This window comes from Bufo bufo, chromosome 2, assembly GCF_905171765.1.
Source record: "Bufo bufo chromosome 2, aBufBuf1.1, whole genome shotgun sequence".
Taxonomy (NCBI): domain Eukaryota; kingdom Metazoa; phylum Chordata; class Amphibia; order Anura; family Bufonidae; genus Bufo; species Bufo bufo.
Window position 1 is genome coordinate 287565596 of NC_053390.1, and position 24989 is coordinate 287590584.

At 44.7% G+C, this 24989-nt stretch overlaps 1 protein-coding gene and 3 long non-coding RNA genes across 6 annotated transcripts in view; 3 read left to right on the top strand and 1 right to left on the bottom strand.

The window, feature by feature from the left end:
- The first annotated feature begins 3371 nt into the window (after positions 1–3371).
- Positions 3372–24767, top strand: LOC120988902. Its single transcript, XR_005776201.1, has 3 exons — positions 3372–3382; positions 3458–3462; positions 24591–24767. It is a non-coding gene; the product is annotated as an uncharacterized LOC120988902 (long non-coding RNA).
- LOC120988901 lies at positions 9452–17545 on the top strand. Its single transcript, XR_005776200.1, has 3 exons — positions 9452–9916; positions 12362–12368; positions 17535–17545. It is a non-coding gene; the product is annotated as an uncharacterized LOC120988901 (long non-coding RNA).
- The window catches only part of AP1B1 (adaptor related protein complex 1 subunit beta 1), a 43148-nt gene continuing 29201 nt past the window's right edge, over positions 11043–24989 (bottom strand). For all 3 annotated transcript variants that reach the window (XM_040416677.1, XM_040416678.1, XM_040416679.1), the window contains exons 21-22: positions 19705–19859; positions 11043–11464 (exon numbers count right to left, since the gene is read on the bottom strand). In XM_040416677.1, coding sequence (XP_040272611.1) covers positions 11390–11464; positions 19705–19859 — 230 coding nt within the window. In that variant the 3' untranslated portion in view covers positions 11043–11389. The remainder of the gene's footprint in view (positions 11465–19704; positions 19860–24989) is intronic.
- On the top strand, positions 19834–20448 carry LOC120988900. The gene is made up of 2 exons (XR_005776199.1): positions 19834–19955; positions 20282–20448. It is a non-coding gene; the product is annotated as an uncharacterized LOC120988900 (long non-coding RNA).

Below are 24989 nucleotides of genomic sequence, written 5' to 3' on the forward strand. Positions count from 1 at the left end.
AGAAAGGTTAGATAGCAACGGATGTGTGCGAAGATCTTCGAATGAAGGGATGTCGCCTTCCCTGTAAAGACTCAAGATGGGGGAAATGAGAGATTTCGCTCTCAACGGTAGAGTATCTAGAAACTGGACAGGAGCTTGGAAAAAAGCATCCCTTATTTGCATTAAAATCGGATAGTGTGGGGATAATGATGCGAGCCAATTTGATTCTAACCATACACGTAATGTATATATAGTTATAGAACTGTGTGTTTTCAGTGTATACTTAGCAACCGAGCCCTCCATAAACAGCAAAGAACGCAATGGGATGTTGGCCATGTTGTCTTCTGTTAAAAGGTCTAAACGGTTTGTAAAGGTTCTAGGCCATTCCAAACAGCGCATGCACATCACTGCTTTGTGGTATATGTATATATCAGGTATACCCATGCCCCCTTTATATGTCCGTTGTTTGACCTGTTTAAAGGGTAACCTAGCTTTCTTCCCCCCCCATAAAAATTTCAGGAGGATGCTCTGTATTTTTTTAAAAAAGGCTTTGGGAATTGGTATCGGCAACGCTTGAATATAATATAAAACAGTGGGCATGAGAACACTTTTAATCAAAGTTCTACGGCCAAACCAAGACACAAATGGGATATCCCATGAACTTATTAGATCTTCCAAACGTTTTGGAAGAGGGTGGAAGTTTTCGGGAAACAACCGAGAAAAACTAGAGGTCAATTTAATACCTAAAAAGGTGATATATCCAGTTGCCCAGTGGAAGACCACAGAACTTTGTACACTGAGCATGGTCGCTGTCGGCAAAGAGACGTTTAAGATTGTGGATTTGGAAAGATTAACTAGGAAATTAGACATCTCATGGAAATCTTGAAGCAATGACGCAATCTCTGTGAAAGCCGTTTCAGGATTGGTGATGAACAGCAACACATCGTCCGCAAAAGCTGCAGTCTGATGAATCGTTGCACCAATTTGAATACCTTTAATTGCTGCGTTGTTCCGAAATGCTTGTAAGAGGGTTTCAATTACCAGAACAAAGAGCAGCGGGGATAGGGGGCAACCCTGTCTTGTCCCGTTAGAAATACTGAACGTCGGAGAGAGTGTGCCATTCACCAGGACACATGCAGTAGGCTTTTGATACATTGCCATCACATTTGTAATGAAAGCGTCTGGAATACCAAACTTGACCAAAGTCTGAGTCATGAACAACCAATCCACTCTGTCGAAAGCCTTCTCTGCGTCCATGCTGAGAATTGCTAGGGGAGTTTTTGTATGTTGAGCCCATTGCATCAGTTGTACAACCCTGATAATATTATTTTTTCCTTCCCTGCCGGGTATAAACCCGACCTGCTCAGCAGATATAAGATCCGGCAGGTAAATTTTTAACCTGTTAGCTAGCATTTTAGCATATAGTTTAAGGTCGTTGTTGAGAAGCGAAATAGGCCTATAGTTCGAACAGAGTGAATGGTCTTTGTTAGGTTTGGGTATGATGGTAATTTGTGCCGCCAGCATGTCACTGGTGAATGACCCCCCCCCCCCCCTCACCTCATTGCAAACCTTAACAAAACGTGGCAGAAGTATGTTTTGAAAGGTGAGATAGTAAGCAATTGGGAGACCATCAGGGCCGGGGCTTTTATGAAGAGGGGAGTTTTTTTAAAGCTGTTTGTAACTCCGTAATAGTGAATGGAGAGTTCAGAGTGGCAATTTGATCAGGTTTTAATTTGGGTATATTTAAAGTCTCTAACCATTGTTGTATTATTTGGGTCTTAGATATGGTATGAGATGTGGTTGAGGAATCCCTGAGGTTATATAGTTGACTATAAAACTTACAAAATTGGTCTGCTATAAGATCTGTTTTATGAATAACTTGGTCATCTCTTGTTTTAAGACTTGAGATAAACGCAGCTAATTTCCTCTTTTTAGTTTGTGCCAGCAGCACCTTTGAAGCCTTGTTACCATGAGCATAGTATTTAAATTGATTTGCTAAAAATAATTTGGCTGTATTGGTGTTTAATATATTTTTTAATTCCGAACGCAAGGTGTCCAGGCGCGCCAATACAGCATCCGACAGCTGTCTTCTATGATGCTTCTCCAATCTAGAGATCTCAGAAGTGAGATCATCTATCTTCTTCTGTTTTTGTTTCCTAACATGAGACCCAAGGGCAATTAGATGGCCCCTTATTACAGCTTTGTGAGCAGCCCACAAAATTACCGGAGATGTGTTGGTATCCTCATTTAAACGGAAATATTCTTCAAGAATCTCAGTCACCTTTGGAATACTGGACCCGTTCAATAAGGTCTCATTGAGTCTCCATCTAAATTCGGACTTGGGCTGGAATAGATTTTAGGAACCGGGAGATGGAAAAAGATGCTTGGTTGGTCCTCTTACTTCCAATTTGGGGCACTGCACGTGCAATGTACTATGCAATCCCAATATGAGTAGTATGTTAAGTAGTACTATTCCTATCAGTTTAATCCCTGTTACGTTTCCTATCAGGGGACGTGTATGGAATAGAGTTTAGACAACCGTAAAGAGTTGTCAATAGTTGACACACTCATGACATAAATTTTATTCCTCTATGCGTCAATTTTCATGTAGTGATGACTGTGCTCGTGCGCACGTTTGGTAGATTGCAGGCGATGGCGGATTTTCAAAGCCTATGGTCGTGCTGAGGTAGTTCAGTGACAGTTAAGTGACCCAGAAAACAATGATTCTGCAGTGTGGGCCCATTGTTGGCCTAGTAGGCTTTAATGATCACCTTAGATGATCACAAAGAAAATTCATGTTTTTTCTATGCAAAATTATCCAGCCGATCGCTTTTGGTCTGTTCACAATGAAGCAACGACCTTATCTCATCTGGCGTGTGCCAACATTGCCATTGCCAACACACTCATAGAGGTGATCGCTTCATTGTGATACGCAAGCCCCTTCACCACAACAAGGTAACGATCACGAAGGGGAATTGACACATGTATGTGCCTTTTTTTTTGTTTTGTTTTTGCAGCCACAGTGCAGCACCAGAGGCCAGAAAAATTAGGCATGTACACATGCCTGAAAAATTAGGTATTGTTGCAGCCGCTGCTGTAGCAGCGGCCGGAAAAATTTACATTAGAAATTTATATTCCAGACTTCTTCTCACGCTTTAGGGCCCCTAGAATGCCAGGGCAGTATAAATACCCCACATGTGACCCCATTTCGGAAAGAAGACACCCCAAAGTATTCGCTGAGGGGCATATTGAGTCCATGAAAGATTGAAATTTTTGTCCCAAGTTAGCGGAAAGGGAGACTTTGTGAGAAAAAAAAAAAAAAAAAAAAAAAAATTTCCGCTAACTTGTGCCAAAAAAAAATAATTTCTATGAACTCGCCATGCCCCTCATTGAATACCTTGGGGTGTCTTCTTCCAAAATGGGGTCACATGTGGGGTATTTATACTGCCCTGGCATTTTAGGGGCCCTAAAGCGTGAGAAGAAGTCTGGGATCCAAATGTCTAAAAATGCCCTCATAAAAGGAATGTGGGCCCCTTTGCGCATCTAGGCTGCAAAAAAGTGTCACACATCTGGTATCGCCGTACTCAGGAGAAGTTGGGCAATGTGTTTTGGGGTGTCATTTTACATATACCCATGCTGGGTGAGATAAATATCTTGGTCAAATGCCAACTTTGTATAAAAAAAATGGGAAAAGTTGTCTTTTGCCGAGATATTTCTCTCACCCAGCATGAGTATATGTAAAAAGACACCCTTAAACACATTGCCCAACTTCTCCTGAATACGGCGATACCACATGTGTGACACTTTTTTGCAGCCTAGGTGGGCAAAGGGGCCCACATTCCAAAGAGCACCTTTTGGATTTCACAGGTCATTTACCTACTTACCACACATTAGGGCCCTAGAATGCCAGGGCAGTATAACTACCCCACAAGTGACCCCATTTTGAAAAGAAGACACCCCAAGGTATTCCGTGAGGGGCATGGCGAGTTCCTAGAATTTTTTATTTTTGTCACAAGTTAGCGGAAAATGATGATTTTTTTTTTTTTCTTCCAAAGTCTCATATTCCACTAACTTGTGACAAAAAATAAAAACTTCCATGAACTCACTATGCCCATCACGAAATACCTTGGGTGTCTTCTTTCAAAATGGGTAACTTGTGGGGTAATTATACTGCCCTGGCATTTTAGGGGCCAAATGCGTGAGAAGTGGTTTGAAATCAAAATCTGTAAAAAATGGCCGGTGAAATCCGAAAGGTGCTCTTTGGAATGTGGGCCCCTTTGCCCACCTAGGCTGCAAAAAAGTGTCACACATCTGGTATCCCGTACTCAGGAGAAGTTGGGCAATGTGTTTTGCGGTGTCTTTTACATATACCCATGCTGGGTGAGAGAAATATCTTGGCAAAAGACAACTTTTCCCATTTTTTTTATACAAAGTTGGCATTTGACCGAGATATTTATCTCACCCAGCATGGGTATATGTAAAATGACAGCCAAAACACATTGCCCAACTTCTCCTGAGTACGGCATACCAGATGTATGACACTTTTTTGAAGCCTAGGTGGGCAAAGGGGCCCACATTCCAAAGAGCACCTTTCGGATTTCACCGGCCATTTTTTACAGATTTTGACTTCAAACTACTTCTCACGCATTCGGGCCCCTAAAATGCCGGGCAGTATAACTACCCCACAAGTGACCCCAGTTTGGAAAGAAGACACCCCAGGTATTTCGTGATGGGCATAGTGAGTTCATGGAAGTTTTTATTTTTTGTCACAAGTTAGTGGAATATGAGACTTTGTAAGAAAAAAAAAAATCATCATTTTCCGCTAACTTGTGACAAAAAATAAAAAGTTCTATGAACTCACTATGCCCATCAGCGAATACCTTAGGGTGTCTACTTTCCGAAATGGGGTCATTTGTGGGGTTTTCTACTGTCTGGGCATTGTAGAACCTCAGGAAACATGACAGGTGCTCAGAAAGTCAGAGCTGCTTCAAAAAGCGGAAATTCACATTTTTGTACCATAGTTTGTAAACGCTATAACTTTTACCCAAACCATTTTTTTTTTTACCCAAACATTTTTTTTTTTTCAAAGACATGTAGAACAATAAATTTAGAGAAAAATTTATATATGGATGTCGTTTTTTTTGCAAAATTTTACAACTGAAAGTGAAAAATGACATTTTTTTGCAAAAATGGTTAAATTTCGATTAATAACAAAAAAGTAAAAATGTCAGCAGCAATTAAATACCACCAAATGAAAGCTCTATTAGTGAGAAGAAAAGGAGGTAAAATTATTTGGGTGGTAAGTTGCATGACCGAGCAATAAACGGTGAAAGTAGTAGCAGAAGTGTAAAAATGGCCTGGTCATAGGGTGTTTAAGGTAGGGGGGCTGAAGTTGTTAAAATGCAAGCTACTGTGACACCAGATATGAGTGGTGGCACTGGGCAAGTGGGCACAGTATACGCTGTGTGCCTGACACACACGCTGGCAGGCAACTGCAGTTAGATTACACAGAGGAAAAAAAAAAGCAGAGATGTACTAGCCCTAAAAAGGGCTTTTTGGGGTGCTGTCAGGACTGAGTCTTTCAGGACTGTAGTGGACACTGAATACACTGGCCTAACTATCGATTTCCCTATTAAATCAGCAGCAGCTGCACTGTCCCTCCTCTCACTAAGACTGCAGCTTACGAATGAATCTAAAATGGATGCTGTCCAGCAGGTGGGAGGGAGGGTATGCTGCTGATTGGCTGGAATGTGTCTGCTGACTGTGAGGTACAGGGTCAAAGTTTGCTCAATGATGACGTATAGGGGGCAGACCGAACATCGCATATGTTCCCCCGCCGCGGCGAACGTGAACAAGCGATGTTCGCCGGCGAACAGTTCGGGACATCTCTACCAGATAATACTAAATATTATTGGGCAACGCATTTAAGGCGTATCCCTGCCTGGTTGAACCTCTTTGCATATTCCAGATGGATGGAATTAGATAAATTATGGATTGCTCCGATACATCCTAATGCTTTGATATGGTCTCAGATACCAACTACCCAAATACCAAAGCTGCTGGGGCCTATGTCCCTCACATACAGTCCTGATCAAAAGTTTAAGACCACTTGAAAAATGGCAAAAAATCATATTTAGCATGGCTGGATCTTAACAAGGTTCCAAGTAGAGCTTCAACATGCAACAAGAAGAAATGGGAGTGAGACAAAACATTTTTTGGCATTCAATTTAATGAAAACAACGAATAAACTGAAACAAGCTGTTTTTCAGCTGATCAAAAGTTTAGGACCACACCTCCAAAAAAAACTAAACCCCCCCAAAACAGAAATCCAACTTCCAAACATGAACTCAGTAATGAGTAGCTCCGCCGTTATTGTTGATCACTTCAAAAATTTGTTTCGCATGCTTGATGCAAGTGTTTCCATAAGGGAGTGGGAACATTTCTCCAAGTGGTGAAGACGGCCGCACGAAGGCCATCTACTGTCTGGAACTGTTGTCCATTTTTGTAAACTTCCCTTGCCATCCATCCCCAAAGGTTCTCAATTGGATTTAGATCAGGGGAACACGCAGGATGGGCCAAAAGAGTGATGTTATTCTCCTGGAAGAAATCCCTTGTCCTGCGGCATTGTGTACTGTAGCGTTGTCCTGTTGAAAAACCCAGTCGTTACCACACAGACGAGGGCCCTCAGTCATGAGGAATGCTCTCTGCAACATCTGGACATAGCCAGCGGCCGTTTGACGCCCCTGCACTTCCTGAAGCTCCATTGTTCCACTGAAGGAAAAAGCACCCCAGACCATTATGGCGCCCCCTCCACTGTGGCGCGTAGAAAACATCTCAGGTGGGATCTGCTTGTCATGCCAGTAACGTTAAAAAAAAAAAAAAAAAAAAAAAAAAAAAAAAAAAACCCAGGACCATCAAGGTAAAAAAAATTCTCATCAGAGAATAAAACTTTCTTCCACCTTTGAATGTCCCATGTTTGGTGCTCTCTTGCAAAGTCCAAACGAGCAGTTCTGTGGCGTTCAAGGAGACTAGGTCTTTGAAGACGTTTTTTGTTTTTGAAGCCCTTCAGTCTCAGATGCCGTCTGATGGTTATGAGGCTGCAGTCAGCACCAGTAAGGGCCTTAATTTGGGTCGAGGATCGTCCAGTGTCTTGACGGACAGCCAATTGGATTCTCCGGCTCAGTGCTGGTGAAATTTTTTTGGGTCTTCCACTTGACTTTTTTGTTCCATAACCCTCAGGATCATTTAAGAAATTCCAAATGACTGTCTTACTGCGTCCCACCTCAGCAGCGATGGCGCGCTGTGAGAGACCCTGCTTTTGCAGTTCAACAACCCGACCAGGTTCAAAAAGGGAGTTTTTTTGCCTTTGCCATCACAACGTGTGACTACCTGACAGAAAATGACAATGAATCCACATCTTTGCACAGATTTGGCCTTTTAAAGGCATGTGGTCCTAGAATTTGGATCAGCTGAAAAACAGCCTGTTTCAGTTTAATCGTTATTTTCAATTAAAGGGGTTCTGCACTTTCATTTAACTGATGATCTATCCTCTGGATAGATCATCAGCTTCTGATCGGCGGGGGTCCGACACCCGGGACCCCCGCCTATCAGCTGTTTGAGAAGGCAGCGGCGCTCCAGCAGCGCCGCGGCCTTCTCACTGTTTGCCGCCGGCCCACTGACGTCACGACTAGTATCAACTAGCGTGGGCGGGGCTAAGCTCTGTTCACTTAAATGGATCTTAGCCCCGCCCACGCTAGTTGATACTAGTCGTGACGTCCCTGGGCCTGCGGTAAACAGTGAGAAGGCCGCGGCACTGCTGGAGCGCCGCTGCCTTCTCAAACAGCTGATTGGCGGGGGTCCCGGGTGTTGGACCCCCGCCGATCAGATGCTGATGATCTATCCAGAGGATAGATCATCAGTTAAATGAAAGTGCAGAACCCCTTTAAGTGAATGCTCAAAAAATGTTTTGTCTCACTCTCATTTCTTCTTGTTGCATGTTGAAGCTCTACTTGGAACCTTGTTAAGATCCAGCCATGCTAAATATGATTTTTTGCCATTTTTCATATGGTCTTAAACTTTTGATCAGGACTGTATAATGTTTGGAAAACTTGTAGGCAGAGATTTTCCCTAGTATCTGACAACTCATCTATAAAATCCTTCTTATTTTATCTGCTGTTTCCGGCAGGTATGGAGGCCTCTTTTTTTAAGGCTTGGTTGTCCAATAGAATATTCCGCTTCGTAGATATAGTGGATTATAGGACTTTAACGATTATACCTTTTGACACCCTTGCATCCACATATCACTTACCAGAGACCTCAAGATATCAACATTTACAAATACAGCACTTGTTTAGTAGTTTATTTAATACTACTCAGGTTTCTACACCAACGATGTTTGAAAAATTGTGTAAACTTTCAGACTCTACCAACTTATCTCTGAGATATACATTATACTTTCCTCTCCAGATCCTTCCACGTCACCTAGACACTCGTACATGTCTAAATGGGAAGCGCTTGTGGGGCGTAACATTTCCCCAGGTGAATGGAAACTAATATGGAGAAGGGCTACCTCTGCTACATTTAAGGAAAACTCTTATAAAATTCTGATGTTCTGGTACCATACCCCCCAACTGTTAAAACATTTTAATCCTAAATTATCAGATAAATGTTGGAGATGCGAAAAAGAGTTGGGATCATTGTTCCAGATTTTTTGGGAGTGTCCCGATATAACCATTTTGGAAGGAGACACAAGGGATCCTTTTACAATTAATAGATGTTGAGCTTTCCTTGAACCCATATCTATATTTGTTAAATATGCCTTCTGCTCCCCTGGGGAAATACACCCTATTACTTGTATTGCACATATTAACAGCGGCTAGACGTCTTGTAGCCAGTTTTTGGAAACGACAAGACAGGCCTACTCGCTCTGACCTTATAACCAATGTATTAGATGTTAGAAGAATGGAATACTTAACTGCCCTCACGACCAATCAGGTCGAACGATTTGACAAAATTTGAAAACCCTGGGACGACTATATTGATGCGCTTGCTTAATACCATACTGTTGCTTTTTTGGCATACCCTTCTCCCTCCTTTCCTGTCTTGTCTAGGTCCGTCTCTTCCCCCTGGGTGACATGACTAGGATTGCTGGCAATAAAATGCTCAATAACTTGATATTAGTCATCCAATAGACATCAACATGTCTACTTAAGTGCTGACCTACATTGTAAACTTGCATTGAAATCTCTATAAGTTATTAAGATTCCATATGTTTAATACCTTGGAGAACACTTTTGGGCAGTGGCCCAGTGTTTTTATTGTCCTTTTTTTCTCCTCTTGCTTAAGATATATGTGCCTATCGTTTTGATTCCTACACAGATATGTCATTACTCATTGCGGTTTCATTTCAAAAGAAAGCTTTAATAAAAAGACAATTATCTAAAAAAAATTATAATCGCCCACATTGTGGCCGACTGTGCTCAAAATGCTTTGGCCTTAACGCAAAACTGTCGTTAGTAAATGACCCCCCAATGAATTAAGGGAGGCCGGGTGGTCAACGGCATACTAAAAGCAATCGGCCTACCAGGAGTCTTCCCGGTGGGTTACACTGCCAATTTGCCCCCTGTATACAATGAGTTTATTGCTCTCATTTTTCCTTTTGGCAATATGTGTAAAGGGCTATAGTTCATATACAGATGTCAGATAAAGGTGGTTTGTGTCTACAAAAAAAATACTAAATTAAATTTTTTGGTTCATAACACACACAAAAAACTATGAATAAACACAACTAATGTAATTCAAGTTATTTAATGTGCTCAGAAAACAAGCAGAGGCAGATTTAAGTAACACACTGATCATAGTTACTGCCAGGACGATAAAAGGGATGGGCCGCTAATGACAAGCCTAATTGTGTATAGCTCTGGGCTGGATGCACATGGTGCGGGAAGAAGATCGGGCAGAAGAGCAATCAGTAGCTAAAACAGAACAGTTACAAAGTTCCATTTATGTTTATGAAGTATCGCTTTTCGCTTAGGTTAAAAACTCCAGAAATTGTAGGGTTTGGCAGTGTGGATCCAGTTTAGACACAGCTTAAATACAGATTTGGAAACACTTTATTGCTTTTAGTGAGGTCCTTCGTGTTTTTTTTAAAGGGGCTGTATGAGATTAAAAAAATATTGCTGCTTTTGTTCAGAACAGCGCCACTCTTCTCCTTGGGCTGTGCGTTGTACTGCAGTTTAGTATCACTCCCAGTCACTTGGTGCAACAATGTAGAATCTATACTAAATACAGAGAACAATGTGCAAATAGTAACACAGCAAAGATGAGCAAATAGATTTGTACGAATGAATTCTCCGTCTGTGAGGGACTGTCCCTCTACGGATGATTCCCTACTGTGCCTGCAGATTAACATCGCCGCACATCTTGCATGGCCTTAAAAGTCTTGGGCATGCTCTGTTACTGTATGTATATGCCTACAAAAACAAATCAGCGATTTTGCACATGCCGCTAAAATTATTTTTGAGGAGCAGGCAAGTTCTTTGGTTTGGATACGTAGGCATACCATCCAAGCATGCATACCATCCAAGCATGCATACTTTCTTTAACAGCGCATGCGCAAGATTAATTATTATGCAATTGCTTGCTATGGACGACTACTTTATTGTTTTCCGTCAGAGCGTTTTATTCCCTCATGTATAAAAACAGTTATAACAAAATGTGTTGGCCATAGCAACTAAACAGATGACTTATTAAGCTGAAATACTCCTAAATTAGGCGTATTAGGTTTTAAAAAGTGGCCGTGGCGTGGGCGGGGAAGGGCCGTCAGGCCCGTCTATTGCCATTTTCTACTCCTGGTTTAGGCGTAGAAAAAGGTCTAAATGTAAGACAGCTAGGAAGCTGCCTTACATTTAGAATCGGCGGTGGATGAAAATTATGGAGAGGTCTAAAAAGGTCGGTCTTAATAAATGTGCCCCCTACTGTATAAAAAAGGTGAACCTACACTGTATCCCCTCCTAAATACATAGAAAGGTGGTCTCACTATGAAGACTGAATGTTGAGGCTCACACATATCAATGGTTTTATTATGTACATTTTTATCCAAGTTCTTTATTGTTTAAATTAACAGGATCCAGCAGAACCAATACAGCATCTACCATAAAAATGGGATGGGATCTACCCACATTCTCAGGAGAGAAGAAACGGTTTACCCCCTGTGGGCATAAAATGAAGGCAGGATACGGAGCGACTCTGGGAGTAAGAGAATAAAATCAAGACTATTCATTATTTGGTCCATGTTCATTTATCCTGATTAGAAAAGTAGCAGAGACATGGGCACAAGGCCTCTTTCTTATAAGCCCAGCGTTCATACAGAAAGGTTGGTGATCGTCATACAGCTGGTGCAGAGGAAGGCTTAGTTCTTCAGCACTATTTCGAAGGCTTGGAAAATGAATGGCGATACTTCAGGTGCCCGGCACTTCAAAGATAGCTGTAAACAGAAAAAATAATTTGTCTACATCATGTTAAAAAACAACTGTCAGAATTCAAGTAACCACTCTGTCCAGAACCTCAGCCAGCCAAGAATGCTGGAAGATTTCAGCTCTGAAGGCTGCAGAATTGGAAATGCAGGCTGTACAGGAATACAACATAAGTTATGTTTCTAAAGCGTTAAGGCTAGAATTGCTTTCTGCAATTTTGCTCTAGGTTTCAGTGCTCCAGACTAAAAAAAAATAAAAAAATTACCTAGGAGCCATTAGCTCCTAAACTGAAAAATTTAGGAGCCAAATAAAATTTTTAGTCGCCAAATTTAAATACATATATAATTATGATATAAAAAAATTGCCACATTCACACGTCAGTGATTTCCATCATTGATTGTGAGCCAAAACCAGGAGTGGAGCTACACAGACATAAGGTATAAGGGAAAGATCTGCTCCTGTTCTGTGTTTAGAGTCGCAACTGGCTTTGGCTCAAAATCACTGATGGAAATCACTGACCGAACACTGATGCCTCATTCACACAGTCAGTGTTTGGTCAGTGATTTCCATCAGTGATTTTGAGCCAAAATCAGGTGCGGCTCTAAGCACAGAACAGGTGCAAATCTCTCCCTTATCACACTGCACTGTACAGACCCCACTGCACAGACCAACACTGAGAAGACCCCACTGAACTGTACAGACCACACTAATTAGACCTCACTGCATGCAGTGCACAGCGCCGGACACACACTCGTACGCTGCGGTCAGCTCGGGTCTGCGGGCCAGTCACAGCGCCCGGAGCTCTGTACAGTAACCAATCATAGCAGGTCACTGAAGTGTGGCGGGTCACCGCTAACACCCGCTGTGCACTGCGTCTGACCTGAGCCTGTATCACAATGCCCGCCCAGCCTAGAAGTGATGATCTAACCTGTGCACGTCCAGGACCGCACCCACCCTCCTTTTCCAGGCAGCTGTGCGGGACTCTCAGATGAAAGAGACAGTGCGGAGCAGCTAGTAGTCACCCGAGGAAGCCATTTCTTCCCAGCGTTACCCAGGGGGCGTGACTAATACACCTGGAGTCCGATTGGCTGCGGCCCATGCTTCGCGACTAAATGGATTATGGGAAAGTGAGTTCCTGACTGTCCTCCATCAAGCTTGCAGTCCTCGGTTGGTGGGCTGAATGTCAGGGGATTGGCTCCTCTAACAGATGTACTTAGCATGGTGCGTCTGCTGAAGAAAATTGGATTTTTTGTACTCACCGTAAAATCCTTTTCTCGTAGTAGGCATTGGGGGACACAGCACCATGGGTATATGTCCAACTACCACTAGGAGGCACTAGACACAAAAAGTGTTGGCTCCTCCCCGTTGGGCTATACCCTCTCCACAGGCACAAGGCTATTCAGTTTGTACAAAAAGCAGTAGGAGAGAGAAAAAAAGCAAGGAACCAACAACTCCCGTACCGGGAAAGATCAAGAGACCAGCCCGGAAAATCGGAAGTAAAAACATAGGGTGGGATCTGTGTCCCCCAATGCCTACTACGAGAAAAGGATTTTACGGTGAGTACAAAAAATCCAATTTTCTCGTGCATGGCATTGGGGGACACAGCACCATGGGACGTCCCAAAGCAGTCCCCGAGGGTGGGAAAAGAACAGCCATGCCACCGGTTGGGTATACAGGTGCAGGGAGAACCATGTGACCCAACAGGAGAAAACACGGAATGGGCAAGAGGTTCCATAACAAGGAAGAAACCTCAAGGAAGAATCAGAGAAGACTGTCAGCACCCCAGGAAAAATGCCTGGAAGAAAATCCCAAATGCAAGAAGGCGGCAAAAGGGAACACCGAGCTCAGCCAAGGGCTGGAGAAAAAATTAGGACAGCACCGCGTGTTGGGACTACCTAACGCTCTAAATTGTCTCAGACCCAAAGAGCGAAAAAACCTGTGGCCAACCCCTGACAGGCCAGGGGAGAAAGGAAACAAGGAATTACTGGAAGCCAAACGAGTGAGTGAAGCCGTAGCAAGGCTCACATGTGAAGGGAGAAGGTCTCCCCTCACCGCAAGGCAGATGATGAAGTTATGCGCCCTATTTAAAAGGCGAAAACCCAAGGCTGCTAGAGGAAACCACCAACCCTTGGAGAAGGAGGGGGTTGTAGGTAAAAGCCAGGAAAAAAGAGTAAGACCTGCGTCCCAAAAACAGGAGATGAGGCCCGAGCCTCGGAAAACAAGATATCACTGTGAAGCGTAAGACCAGAGGAAACTCTGGGCATGTGAAGCATCAGGGAAAAAAGGAACCAGATACAGGCCCAGGAAATCTCAGCAGGACACACTGGACTGAAAGACATGGAAGTAGAAGGAGAGTACTCCAACCGCCTAAGGAGGAAAGGTTCTACAACAGGAGGAGGTCCCTCCCGAAGGAGACCATACGGCGGAATTGCAAACCGCTGTGCTAAGCCACTCAATACCAGGTACTTGACGTGGGAGGATGGGAAAAGAGACACGAATCCCAAGAAGACCACAAGGTTATTGGAACCCAAAAAGGGAACAATCAACCCAGGCCCCGATCCCCCCAAAAAAAACAAAAACGATTGCCATGCAGAACCTGAGTGGTCAAATAAACGGGGACCAGGGACTCCAGAAGGAGTACCCGGGATGGGCTCACAAGGAACCAGGAGCTGAACCACCAGAACACAACGCAAGCCAGAATATCCAGGAAAGGAGAGATGAAACTACCATAGGGGAAGGGACCTTGGCCATGGACAACTACCCATTCCAAGAACAGTGACTAGCAAACTGTATACATTGTCCCAGAGAGGACAAGTACAGCAGCTCGGGATGTACCACTAAATTGACAGACATCCATATGCATAAGGAATGCAGAAAGTCGCCATGAAAAAGCCGGGTGAGACTACACAGAAATGTAGAAACCAGCCGCGACCGGCGTACTGAAAACTCCCAGGGGGGAGAAAGTACCTGACAGGTGCAAACGACGGCAAGGTCCAAGGGGACTGCCCCTCTGTCATGTAGTACAACTAAGCAGAGAATATAAGGGAATACCGAGAACACCTGGACCCAGAAGGAACTACGGGACCCTGTCCGATGCCAGAGCAACCAGCTGAAAAATTACCTACCAGGCAGGTGTGTGGCGCTCAGTGGTCCTGTCCCTGACCCGTCAGGGAGGACGTCCAGCGATGAAAAATGCTGATGACCCCAGAAGGATTCCATGTGGCAGAGGACATCCAGCGATGACCGAAAACTGCTGCAGCGGCCGATGCTCACCAGCTACGTGCCCCAACAATGGTAGAAGATCCAGTGGCGATCCCTGTACTCCACCAGGAATAGGCCATTCTGTAATAGGAAACAACGCGAGTACTCCTCTATAACATGGGGTAACGCGAAGCGCAGCAAACCGTAGTACCTTATAGAGATGGCAAGAGCAACCCTAGCACAAAGGCCAACAACCACCTGGCCATGGTGTAGGGAGCATGGTTGTATGTGGACCACCCGCCAGATCAGAACAGATCAGCCATATACTGGAGCTACAATAAGTAGCACTAGACCGACCAGGTGGGGGTTGGGCTGGCCCACCCCTGCCAGATATGGAAACCATGCACATGCAGAACCAGGATGGCCTGTTGTAGACAGTGCCCTGAGAAGTACAAGGAGACCATTGAGCACGACAGAAACGGAGTGGAGATGTATGGAAGAACCAAAAGGGTGAAACCAACATCCGCAGCACAGATTAGAACCTGGGGGCAGAAAGCACCCAGTAATACAGAAACTGTATGGGCCACAGATTGCACCATAGGGCCCAGCACCTTGAGTAATACAACCACACGCCTAAAATATAGGTAAAGTGGCTGCATGTCTAAGGAGAGTGGAAACATAGCCACAGAATCTGGGAATGCTACTGCATTTGGAGGGTACAGGTACTCAACCTGTAAAGTAGAAATATGGCTGCGTAGTGCAGAAAACGACCAGAAAGGTGTAATGGGTACAGCATCTGGAGATGGTAGAGGTACTACCTTTAAGATCGGAGCAATGTGGCCACATGGTGCACCCTAGAACCAGAGAGGTGCAACAGCTACCGCATTAGCAATGGTACCTATATTCCGCCCGGGAAGGGGAAAATAGGGCCGCACGGTACCACAAAGAACAAGACAGGTGCACACTACAATCAGGTAGGTGAAATGGCAACTGAAGGAGGCCCTCTATTTCGCCAGAAAAAAAGGGAAACAGGGCCGCATAGTACACCATAGAGCCAGACAGGTGTAACGGCTGCAGCATCAGAGACGGTGCAGGAACTCTACCTATGAAGGGAGTAAGATGGCCGTTTGGTGCACACTATGATGAGGTAGGTGCAATGACCACAGCAATTGGAGGAGGCCTCAATATCTCGTCCGGTAAGGGAGAGAAAATGCCACATGGTACACCATAAAGCAGACAGGAGCAACAGCTACACCATCAGGAAATGGTGCAGGTACTCTACCTATGAAGGGACCAAGGTGGCAGCTTGGTGCCGACTAGAACCAGACAGAGGCAATTCTACGGCAATTGAAAGTGGCCTCTATATCTCGCCCGTAGGGAGAAATGTTGCCGCATGGAACACAATAGAGCCCGCCAGGGGTATTAGCTACAGCATCGGAGATGGTGTAGGTACTCTACCTATGAAAGGGAGCAAAAAAGTCTGGGAACAGACAGGAGCAATTGCAACGGCAATTGAAGGCGGCCTGTATATCCCGCCCGGAAGGGAAAAATGATGCCGCATGGAACACCATAGAGCCAGCCAGGAGTAATGGCCTCAGCATCAGGAGATGGTGTAGGTACTCTACCTATGAAAGGAGCAAAGTGGCTGGGAACAGACAGGTGCAATTGCCAAGGCAATTGAAGGCGGCCTGTGTATCTCGCCCGGAAGGGAGAAATAGTGCCGCATGGAACACCATAGAGCCAGCCAGGAGTAATGGCTTCAGCATCTGGAGTAGGAGTAGGTACTCTACCTATGAAAAAGAGCAAGGCGGATGGAAACAGCCATATATAATTGCTTTTCCTTACCAACCAACAGGAGGCGCTTGCCAAGAACAGGGACCCCCTGTTATGAGGTAGAGTGGCGAACACCAGCACCAGGATGGGGACCCGGTGGAAACACTCTCAAATGTGTAGAGCATAGCCCCTGGTATAGGGGAACCAGGAAGGCTTGTCAGGTACAGCCTATAGCAGTGGTGCAGGTACCCCCCTGTTAAGGAGAAGGCGTACGTACCAGAGACACCAAGTAGGTGACTCATTATGCTAAATACGGGGACGGCTGCCTTACCTGTGCTGTTGAATACCTGTGCAGTCAGGGGAGCGCCATCCGAAAATCACTAGAGGGGATACCAACCCTGGGTAGGAGAGGTTCCTCCGTGCACGTTAGTCTTGACCTCACAGAGGCTTCTGTATGGAGGAAGACCGCCTGATGCTCTGTTCCGAGTCGGTGCAGAGGTGTCCCCCGAGGCAACGGATGGGGTGACGGGAAAGGATTCGTCACCAGCCTCAGGCCTGTCCTGGGGAGGACCCGAGGATGCCGAGGAGGGGTGGAATCCTGTTGAGACCACCCAAGGTTGTACTGTGAGCTACCCCTTGCCGGACCCGGTATCTGAGCATGCCTCATCTGCAGGGAGGACCCTGGGAGGGCATAGGTGGCCGCAATTGGATAGGTAGCGGTCCAGCAACTCCGCCAGGGATTGGGAGAGTCGGACAAGGTTCCCATGACTTTGACAAAGAGGGAGACCATTCAGAAGGGACCTACACAAAAGGATTTGGTCAGGGGACACAATGGGGTCTGGAAAGAGGTACTGCACACAAGCAGGGACAGGCCGACCGCATGGCAGCCTTCGTAGACAGCGGACGCACGTGAAAAGACGTGGCGATCCGAGGAGAGGCTGGGAGAGGAGACCCTCATAGAGCAGCCAGCAGAGGCTGTCATATCTGGACCCGGATGCCATGTTCCCCAAAGAGGTGCTGCAGCAGCTATAGAGGCTGCAGGAGAAATGAAGCAATTGAGGAGGGGTGGGGGGGAACGACTTGAGTGATCCCTATGTACAGCAATAGCTGCCTTCACACAGTACATAGGACAATGACCTAAAGGGGGTCTGCAGTTCTTTTAAAAATGAGGATCTATCCACTGGATAGATAACCCACGATAGACCAGTAAAGGGTGGAGGAGATAGCCCCTCCCGAGGGCCGGGCGGGGTCAGAAAAAGCCCGGGAAGCAAGGAGGAGGGGCCGGGAAGATCGCGGCCTAGCAGGCCCAAAAGCCGGGGCCTCGATTTATGAGGCGGCCGGGAATGGAGCGAGGGGGGCGGGACGAATCGCGGCCGACCGAGGGGCCTCCGGACCCACAAAACTAGGTGAGGAGGGTGGGGGGGGGGGGAGCGACGCCTGGGGGGGGGCGGAACAGGGCAAACAGAGCACCTGGGAGCCGGGAACGGGCCATGGAAGATGAGGCCTAGTCCCTGCAAAAGCCGGGGACTAAAGTAGCGGGGAAGGCCCAGGAGAAGCGACGCCTGGACTGTGTGGCCAGGGAGAGAGAGAAAAAACCAACCAAGGGGGAAGAGAAAGGTGGAGGAAGATGGAAGCTTCCCAGGACCCCCAGCTAAGGTGGATCCCACCCCCCTGGCCACAGGAGGGAACCTAACCCTGGGGCAGGGACAGGAGGAATATACTCACTATACTCACCATCTGATGTCTTCGGGCGCCGCAGGGTCACCCCTTCGGCAGACTCAACACGGGAACCGTGGGAATGCCGGCAAGCCACTGCGGATGCAGTCTGTGGGGACTGGGTGACCGGCGATGGTACAGAAGTACGCGCCCGCAGGGGGGGCAACTAAAGTGGAACACGATGGAGCCCCAGCCTGCAGCAGGTATAACGGTGGAGATCACCGAGACCTGCAGAAGAGAGAAAAAAAGAATAAAAAATAAAATAAAAAATAAACAGCAGGACCTGCAAAAAAGCAGGACAGGTCTGCCTCCTACGGACACTAGACAAAAACTGAATAGCCTTGTGCCTGTGGAGAGGGTATAGCCCAACGGGGAGGAGCCAACACTTTTTGTGTCTAGTGCCTCCTAGTGGTAGTTGGACATATACCCATGGTGCTGTGTCCCCCAATGCCATGCACGAGAAAGTTTTTTTTTTTTTTCCTTAAAGCTGCAGCGCGGCGGTGTGACAAGTCGCAAATGGCGATAAGACTTAAAAGTCTTAGCGCCATTTGCAAATTCCTGGTACCAAAATTTTGGTCGCCATCTGGAGCCCTGAGGTTTGCGACCAGATTTGATCCTATCACTATGCTAAGTGTACACATTAAAAGGGGTTCTCCGGTTAAATCTGCCCAGAGTACCCCAAACATTGCATATTTTTTATCCATATACCTGTTTTTTATGTCAGAGCTTTCCTTACCATTTTCTCAGCTTTACTGCACCTGAGCAGGATGTTTACATGCAGAACGTCCTGCTGGGTTTTCTAACCAAACCCAGCATGCTTTGCTCTGTAATGTTTCTCAGGGAGTGCTCCACTTGCTCCATTGTTCCCTCTGCTGTTCACCTCTAGATGTTAGCTAGGCGTAACAAGCCCTTAAAGGGGTTGTTCGATTTCAAGATTAAAAAGGACAATTGGGATGTACCTGCAATAAAGCCTTCCTTTCTAACCCTAGCGCAGAATGGCCTCATCCATATTTACTGCAGCACTTTTCAGTAAAAGAAATGTACGAAAAGTTACTCTGTCCTTAGCATCAGTTTTAAAGTGTGATCAATGCCTTCAGAGTCATGATAACCATGCACATGAAAGCAGTGATTCAAAGTAGATACAAAGATAGAGATCACGAAAACTAATGATCAGACTAGTCAGACTCCATATATAAATGTAATGACCAGACACAGATTCCCATCCACAGGATATGCCAGAAGAGTCTGATAGATGTGACTCCCACATCAATCTTGAAAAATGGAGGCCTATTTGCCAACTGCAGTGTATGGAGAGGTGGCCGCACATGCACAGCTCTACCTTCCCTTCTATAGGAGTTCCTAAAGCAGCCGAGCGCAGTTGCTCAACTATCCTTGGAAATCCTATAGAAGTGAAAGGAGAGAGCCCCACATGTGGGCTCAGCATACACTGCAGCTGGCAAATAGGGCCTCATACTAGAGATTCATGCAGGTCCCACATCTATTGGACTTTTATGGCTTATCCTGTGGAGATGGGAACACTCCTTTATTACCAGATACTTACTGCACAGCTAAGACTTCCAGGCTGCATCCTCAGTTCTGCTAGCACCCAAATGCCATTTGTGAGCTTTATAGACTGGTACAACATGTCCTGACCTTCAACGGTACGTCGAGCCACTGTGAAGACATTGCTGGCCTGCAGCTTATTGCTGACCGCGTCTGTGAAATCAAAGCAGAATTGTAAATCAAATGGCTCAGTACTAAACTTACATAAAAGAAACTAGCTAGAATGTGACTGCAATGCTGTCATTAATAGTCTAAGTCAGTGGTGGCGAACCTATGGCACAGGTGCCAGAGGCGGCACTCAGAGCCCTCTCTGTGGGCACCCGCACCCTGGAAAAAGTCTATAGTGTACCAATATGCCTTAGACTTTTCCTGCCATTCATCAGCGCAGGGCGCACTATGAACAGCACAGGCAGTGCACTGAATGCAGGCAGGCTATTATAGCTAAATCATAAAGTACATGGAAGATATATTATATTGGTATTCAGGTTAAATTGCCGTGTTGTCACTTTGAGATAAATAAGTGGGTTTTGGGTTGCAGTTTGGGCACTCAGCCTCTAAAAAGTTCGCCATCACAGGTCTAAGTCATCACTGCTATGTTAAAACTGATCAACTCAGTGATAATGGTCCCCCCCAAAAAAAGAAAACATACTCCCTTTAATATCACATCCAGTCCCAGCAGTCATTGTGAAAACAGGAGATATTGAGATGTATAACGCACAGCAATAATTAGATTTAGAAGCATTAAAATAGAAAAAAGAATTACTGTACATTTTCTAGGAGCAATACTCAGTGGATGTGTTATAGACAGCAAAGTATGAAAGACAGAATATTGCATCACGCCACTGGCCACGGTGTCCCATCACACTGCAGCATTATATTACCAGCCACAGTGCTCCATCATTAATCCCTTTAGCTTAGATATGTGACTTGGGTGCTGAAGCCCCAGCAAGGCCTAACTAGCTCCGAGCGATTTACCTGGCTGACTGATTTGTGGTGCTGTCGTACCCTCTCGTACCCTGCTACCCTTTCTCAGAAAGCTGTTTGGAGAACTGTCCTGGCAAGCACTAACAAGTGCTTTGAGTCACTCTTCAGCACACCCTCTACTCGTCTTTACTGTGCTACTCACCCCGCTGTCAGTGTGTGTGTGGACATGAGACAGACAGGGGCGATTCTCAAGATGACGCGCCAAGACAAATGCAGTTGTGCAGCCTGCTTGGAATACACTACAGGCTGGCCTGGGGCCTTGATAAGGTCCCAGGCTGCCATGTGGAGACATTGATGGGAGACAGAGGGAGGTCCCTCCCTTCCTCTAAACCACTCTGATGATGGGTCACTATCGACCGCGGCATCTAAAGGGTTTAATGTCCCAGATCGGCACTTCTACCAGTCTGGGCCATTAGAGCAGGAACCAGGCATGCGAGAGCGGAGCTCCCACTCTCCTCTGCACGAGACACCCATGCAGTGCTAAGACTAGACCACCACAAAAAGGCGATAGCCCAGCCTAAAGCCCCTTAGTGACTGCCATTAAAGAGTTAAGGGAATTTCTTATTACATATTTAAAAATTAAAGAAAAGTGGGAAGCAGATATTGGACTCATCTCTATAGAACAGTGGACAGCAATTCTTTCGATGGTTCCTCAACTTTGTTAGTGTCCAAAGGCTTTCATCATTATATCTACTCCACCATGTATATTGGTCCACATAATTTTTTTTATAAAATTGGTATATACGCGCTTATTCTCGGTGTACTGCTGACTCTGCAGATGTTTTTCATAGGTTTTAGTCATGAGTGATTTGTTGTTTTTGGTCTAATCTTGTAACCTGTATCTCATCCCCTTGTTAAATCGATGAACATGTCAAATTGGCACTGTAACATATTCTTTACCAGGCATGGAAATTAATACCTAAACACTGGTGAGACTGTGAGGCTCCTACTTTATCAGAATTTTTGGGTAGGATGTATCCTACGATTAGACTGTAGAAAGGAATATACCGGAAGAGTAGAGCTTTTTCTATATTTGAAAGAATTTGGTGGATATGGAGACATGCACAAGGGCTTCCCCTACAATAACCTGAGTAGAATAGAGTAGCAGTTTAAGGTGAATGATACAAGAACTATGAGAGGTCATTTTCCTGGTCATACTGACGATTGTAAACTTATGCTTAAAACCGGAAGCATTTTGCACGACTGAAGAGGGGGTGGCAGATGAGGGAGGTTCTGTTTTGTGCTTTGCATTATTCTGTCTCTGGCATTGTGTTATAGGAAAATAGAATATTCTATAAAAATTGTATCTGATTAAAAAATAATTGATCTCTTCAGTTTAAAGACAGTAGTCACATGCAGCAGCATGGATCTGCTCCCTGTCAGCATGTAGATGAGCAAAGCTCTTGGCTCCTTTAGTTGTAAGTTGGGGGGGGGCCATGGTCAATTACAACCAAAGCATCTGAGTGGTCACTCCTGGGGCCCAAACGGCTGCCACACACTGAGATTGAGTAAACCGTTTGGTTGCTATGGCAGCATCAAGCCTTCTGAAGGCTCGGAAGCCTGTCATGGCTCCATAGAAACATAGTGAATCTCCTATAGGCTGCGATGTTAAATATCATTGCAGTCCATGGGAGAAATGATCAGACGATCGCATATTAAAGTTAAAAGACTGCATTAAAAAAAAAATTAAAAAAAAGTAAAAAAAACCATTTTTTTTTAAATATAAAAAAAAAATATAATTATATATATTATATAGAAAAATCAACTCCTTTCTCCATAAAAAAATAAACATCAGTAGTATCGCTGGGTCTCAAAATGCCCGAAGTATTAAAACATAGCAGTATTTATCCCATACGAGGAATGGCATAACAAATAAAATCAAACTGGGCGAGTTGACGCTTTTTGGTCGCTTCACCGCCCCAAAAAATAAATAAATAAAAACTGAATAAAAAGTGATCAAAAAAGGTCATACTGGTATCAACAAAAACTACAGATCACCACACAAAAAAAAATGAGCCCTCACAGAACTTGTAATGTAAAAAAGTTATATGGGTCAGAATATGCAAGCAAAGAAAAGAAAACAAAAATGATAGAAATGGTTTTTCTTGAAACCCATGTCGACAAGGACCTCCCAATCCAGGGACAGGAAACCTGAAGAGATAAAATGGTTCACACCCCCACCACACCTCAGTGATTCTAATAAACAGACCTCCGGAGGCATGTCGTAAGAGTAATTATTGTTTTCCCCTCACCCATGACGGCACCCATGCGAGAATAAACTATAAGATAAAGAATTCAGGGTGGGCTACAGCTTGTAGCACTTTTCTTCCAAAGGCTGCATCTGAGTCAAGATGCAGTCTGTAATGTCTAAAAAAGGTATGGGGAGAGCTCCAAGTTGCAGCTCTGCATATCTGGGCCAGAGAAGCATCAGACCTCCAGCCCAAGAGGCCACCACAGCTCTAGTGGAATGAGCCCTGAAGGAGGAGTCAGGATAAGGGAAAAATAAGCGAGGGAAATAAAATTCTTAACCCATCTAACAATAACACTAGTAGAGACTTTGCGACCTCTAGCTCTATACAAAAAACTGAATAAGGAGATCCTCATCTATTCTCCAAGATGATGTGGAGTCTAGCTAAAAAACTAAACACCTTCTGACATCAAGGCAATGGAATCTTTCTTCCAACAGATTGGTTGGATTTGGACAGAAGGAGGGTAGAATCACATCCTGACTTCTATGAAAACTGGAGACCACCTTAGGTGGAAAGGATGGAAGCGGTCTAATAATCACCTTGTCCTCTAGAATGGTAGTATAGGGAGGGAAGGCAGAGAAAGCCTGAATTTCTGAAACCCGTCTAGCAGATGTTATAGCTAAAAGGAAGGCCATTTTGAAAGTAAGAATTTAATAGAAATCTGAGTTAATGGTTCAAACGGCTTTTGTAATAGGGCTGAAAGGACAGTATTCAAATCCCAGGGAGGAGACAAGGATCTTAAAGAAGGGTGCATTCTTGATGCTGCCGACAAGAATCTTTTTAATCCATGGATGATCTGCTAATCAAACAAATAACTTAAAGCAGCTACCTAGACTTTTTTTTTTTTTTAATCAGATTCTTTTTATTAAAGGTTTTCAAATTTAACAAAAGACAGAACACTGTCACCCCAATCCCCCCTCCCTCCAACATACCCCTTGGGACAAGAGCATTTATATGATAAACGCATCATAAGATCTGACATATCACCTTATTTTTACATATCACAATGTATTAAATCAGAACAGTGCACCTTCGAGCAATGTGGTACATTCTACAAGAGTAAGCAGACATGTATAAATATTCATTAAACACTCCTATTCCTGAGACCATTAAAAGTAGCTATTTTATGTATATAAACACTCCTCTTATAATTCTTTGCCCCCCTTTCCACCCGTTCCTATACATCCCTCAATCACTCACTTACATTTGCAGATTATAATGTTGAATCCAAAGTGACCATATCTTTTCAAACTTTTTTAAACAGTTTCTCTTTTGGTAGACATAATTTTCAAGACTAATCAGCACATGCGCTACCTAGACTTTTAATGTAGATGCTTTAAGATTCCTGTCTAGCCCTGCTTGCAAAAACTCTAGGATCTTTGGTATTTCAAGAGACTTAAAAGGGGTCTGGGCTATGTCCTAAGAAGGCTGAAAAAACATTCCAAACTTTGTTATATTTTCTTGAGTTAACCAACTTCCTACTCTTCAGCATAGTTGAGACTAATTTGGCAGATAATCCCCTTCTAGATCAGACTTCCCTTTCAAAATCCACACCGAAAGATGGAGATTTCTGGGCTGGGATGACTAGCACACCCTGGTAAAGAAGATCCTCCTTTAAACGGAAGGGTCCACGAAGGCAAAATGGAGGAAGGGCATACCCTAATTCCTGGCTCCAGTCCTGTGCTAAGCCGTCTATTGCTGGTTGAGGGAGAAGAACCTCTCTAATTTTCTGTTGGCTCTTGAGGAAAAAATGTCCACTGTGGGAAGACCGTACCTCTGGACTATTTGCAAAAAAAATTATTTGTTTAGACGCACTGCTGCCAGAAAAAGCCTCCTCTCCTCTGCTATATAAAAGATCTTCTGGCATAGAAGTAAAAGGGAAGGGACTCACATTCCCCCATGATGGTTTATGTAGGCCACTGCTGTAGAATTGTCGGAATAGAAGACAATCTTCCTGTGTTTTATCTCTGGTATAGCCAACTTCAGTGCCATCTCTACTGCCTTTAACTCCTTGAAATTGGAGGATGCTTTCCTCGTGTTCAAGTTCCAT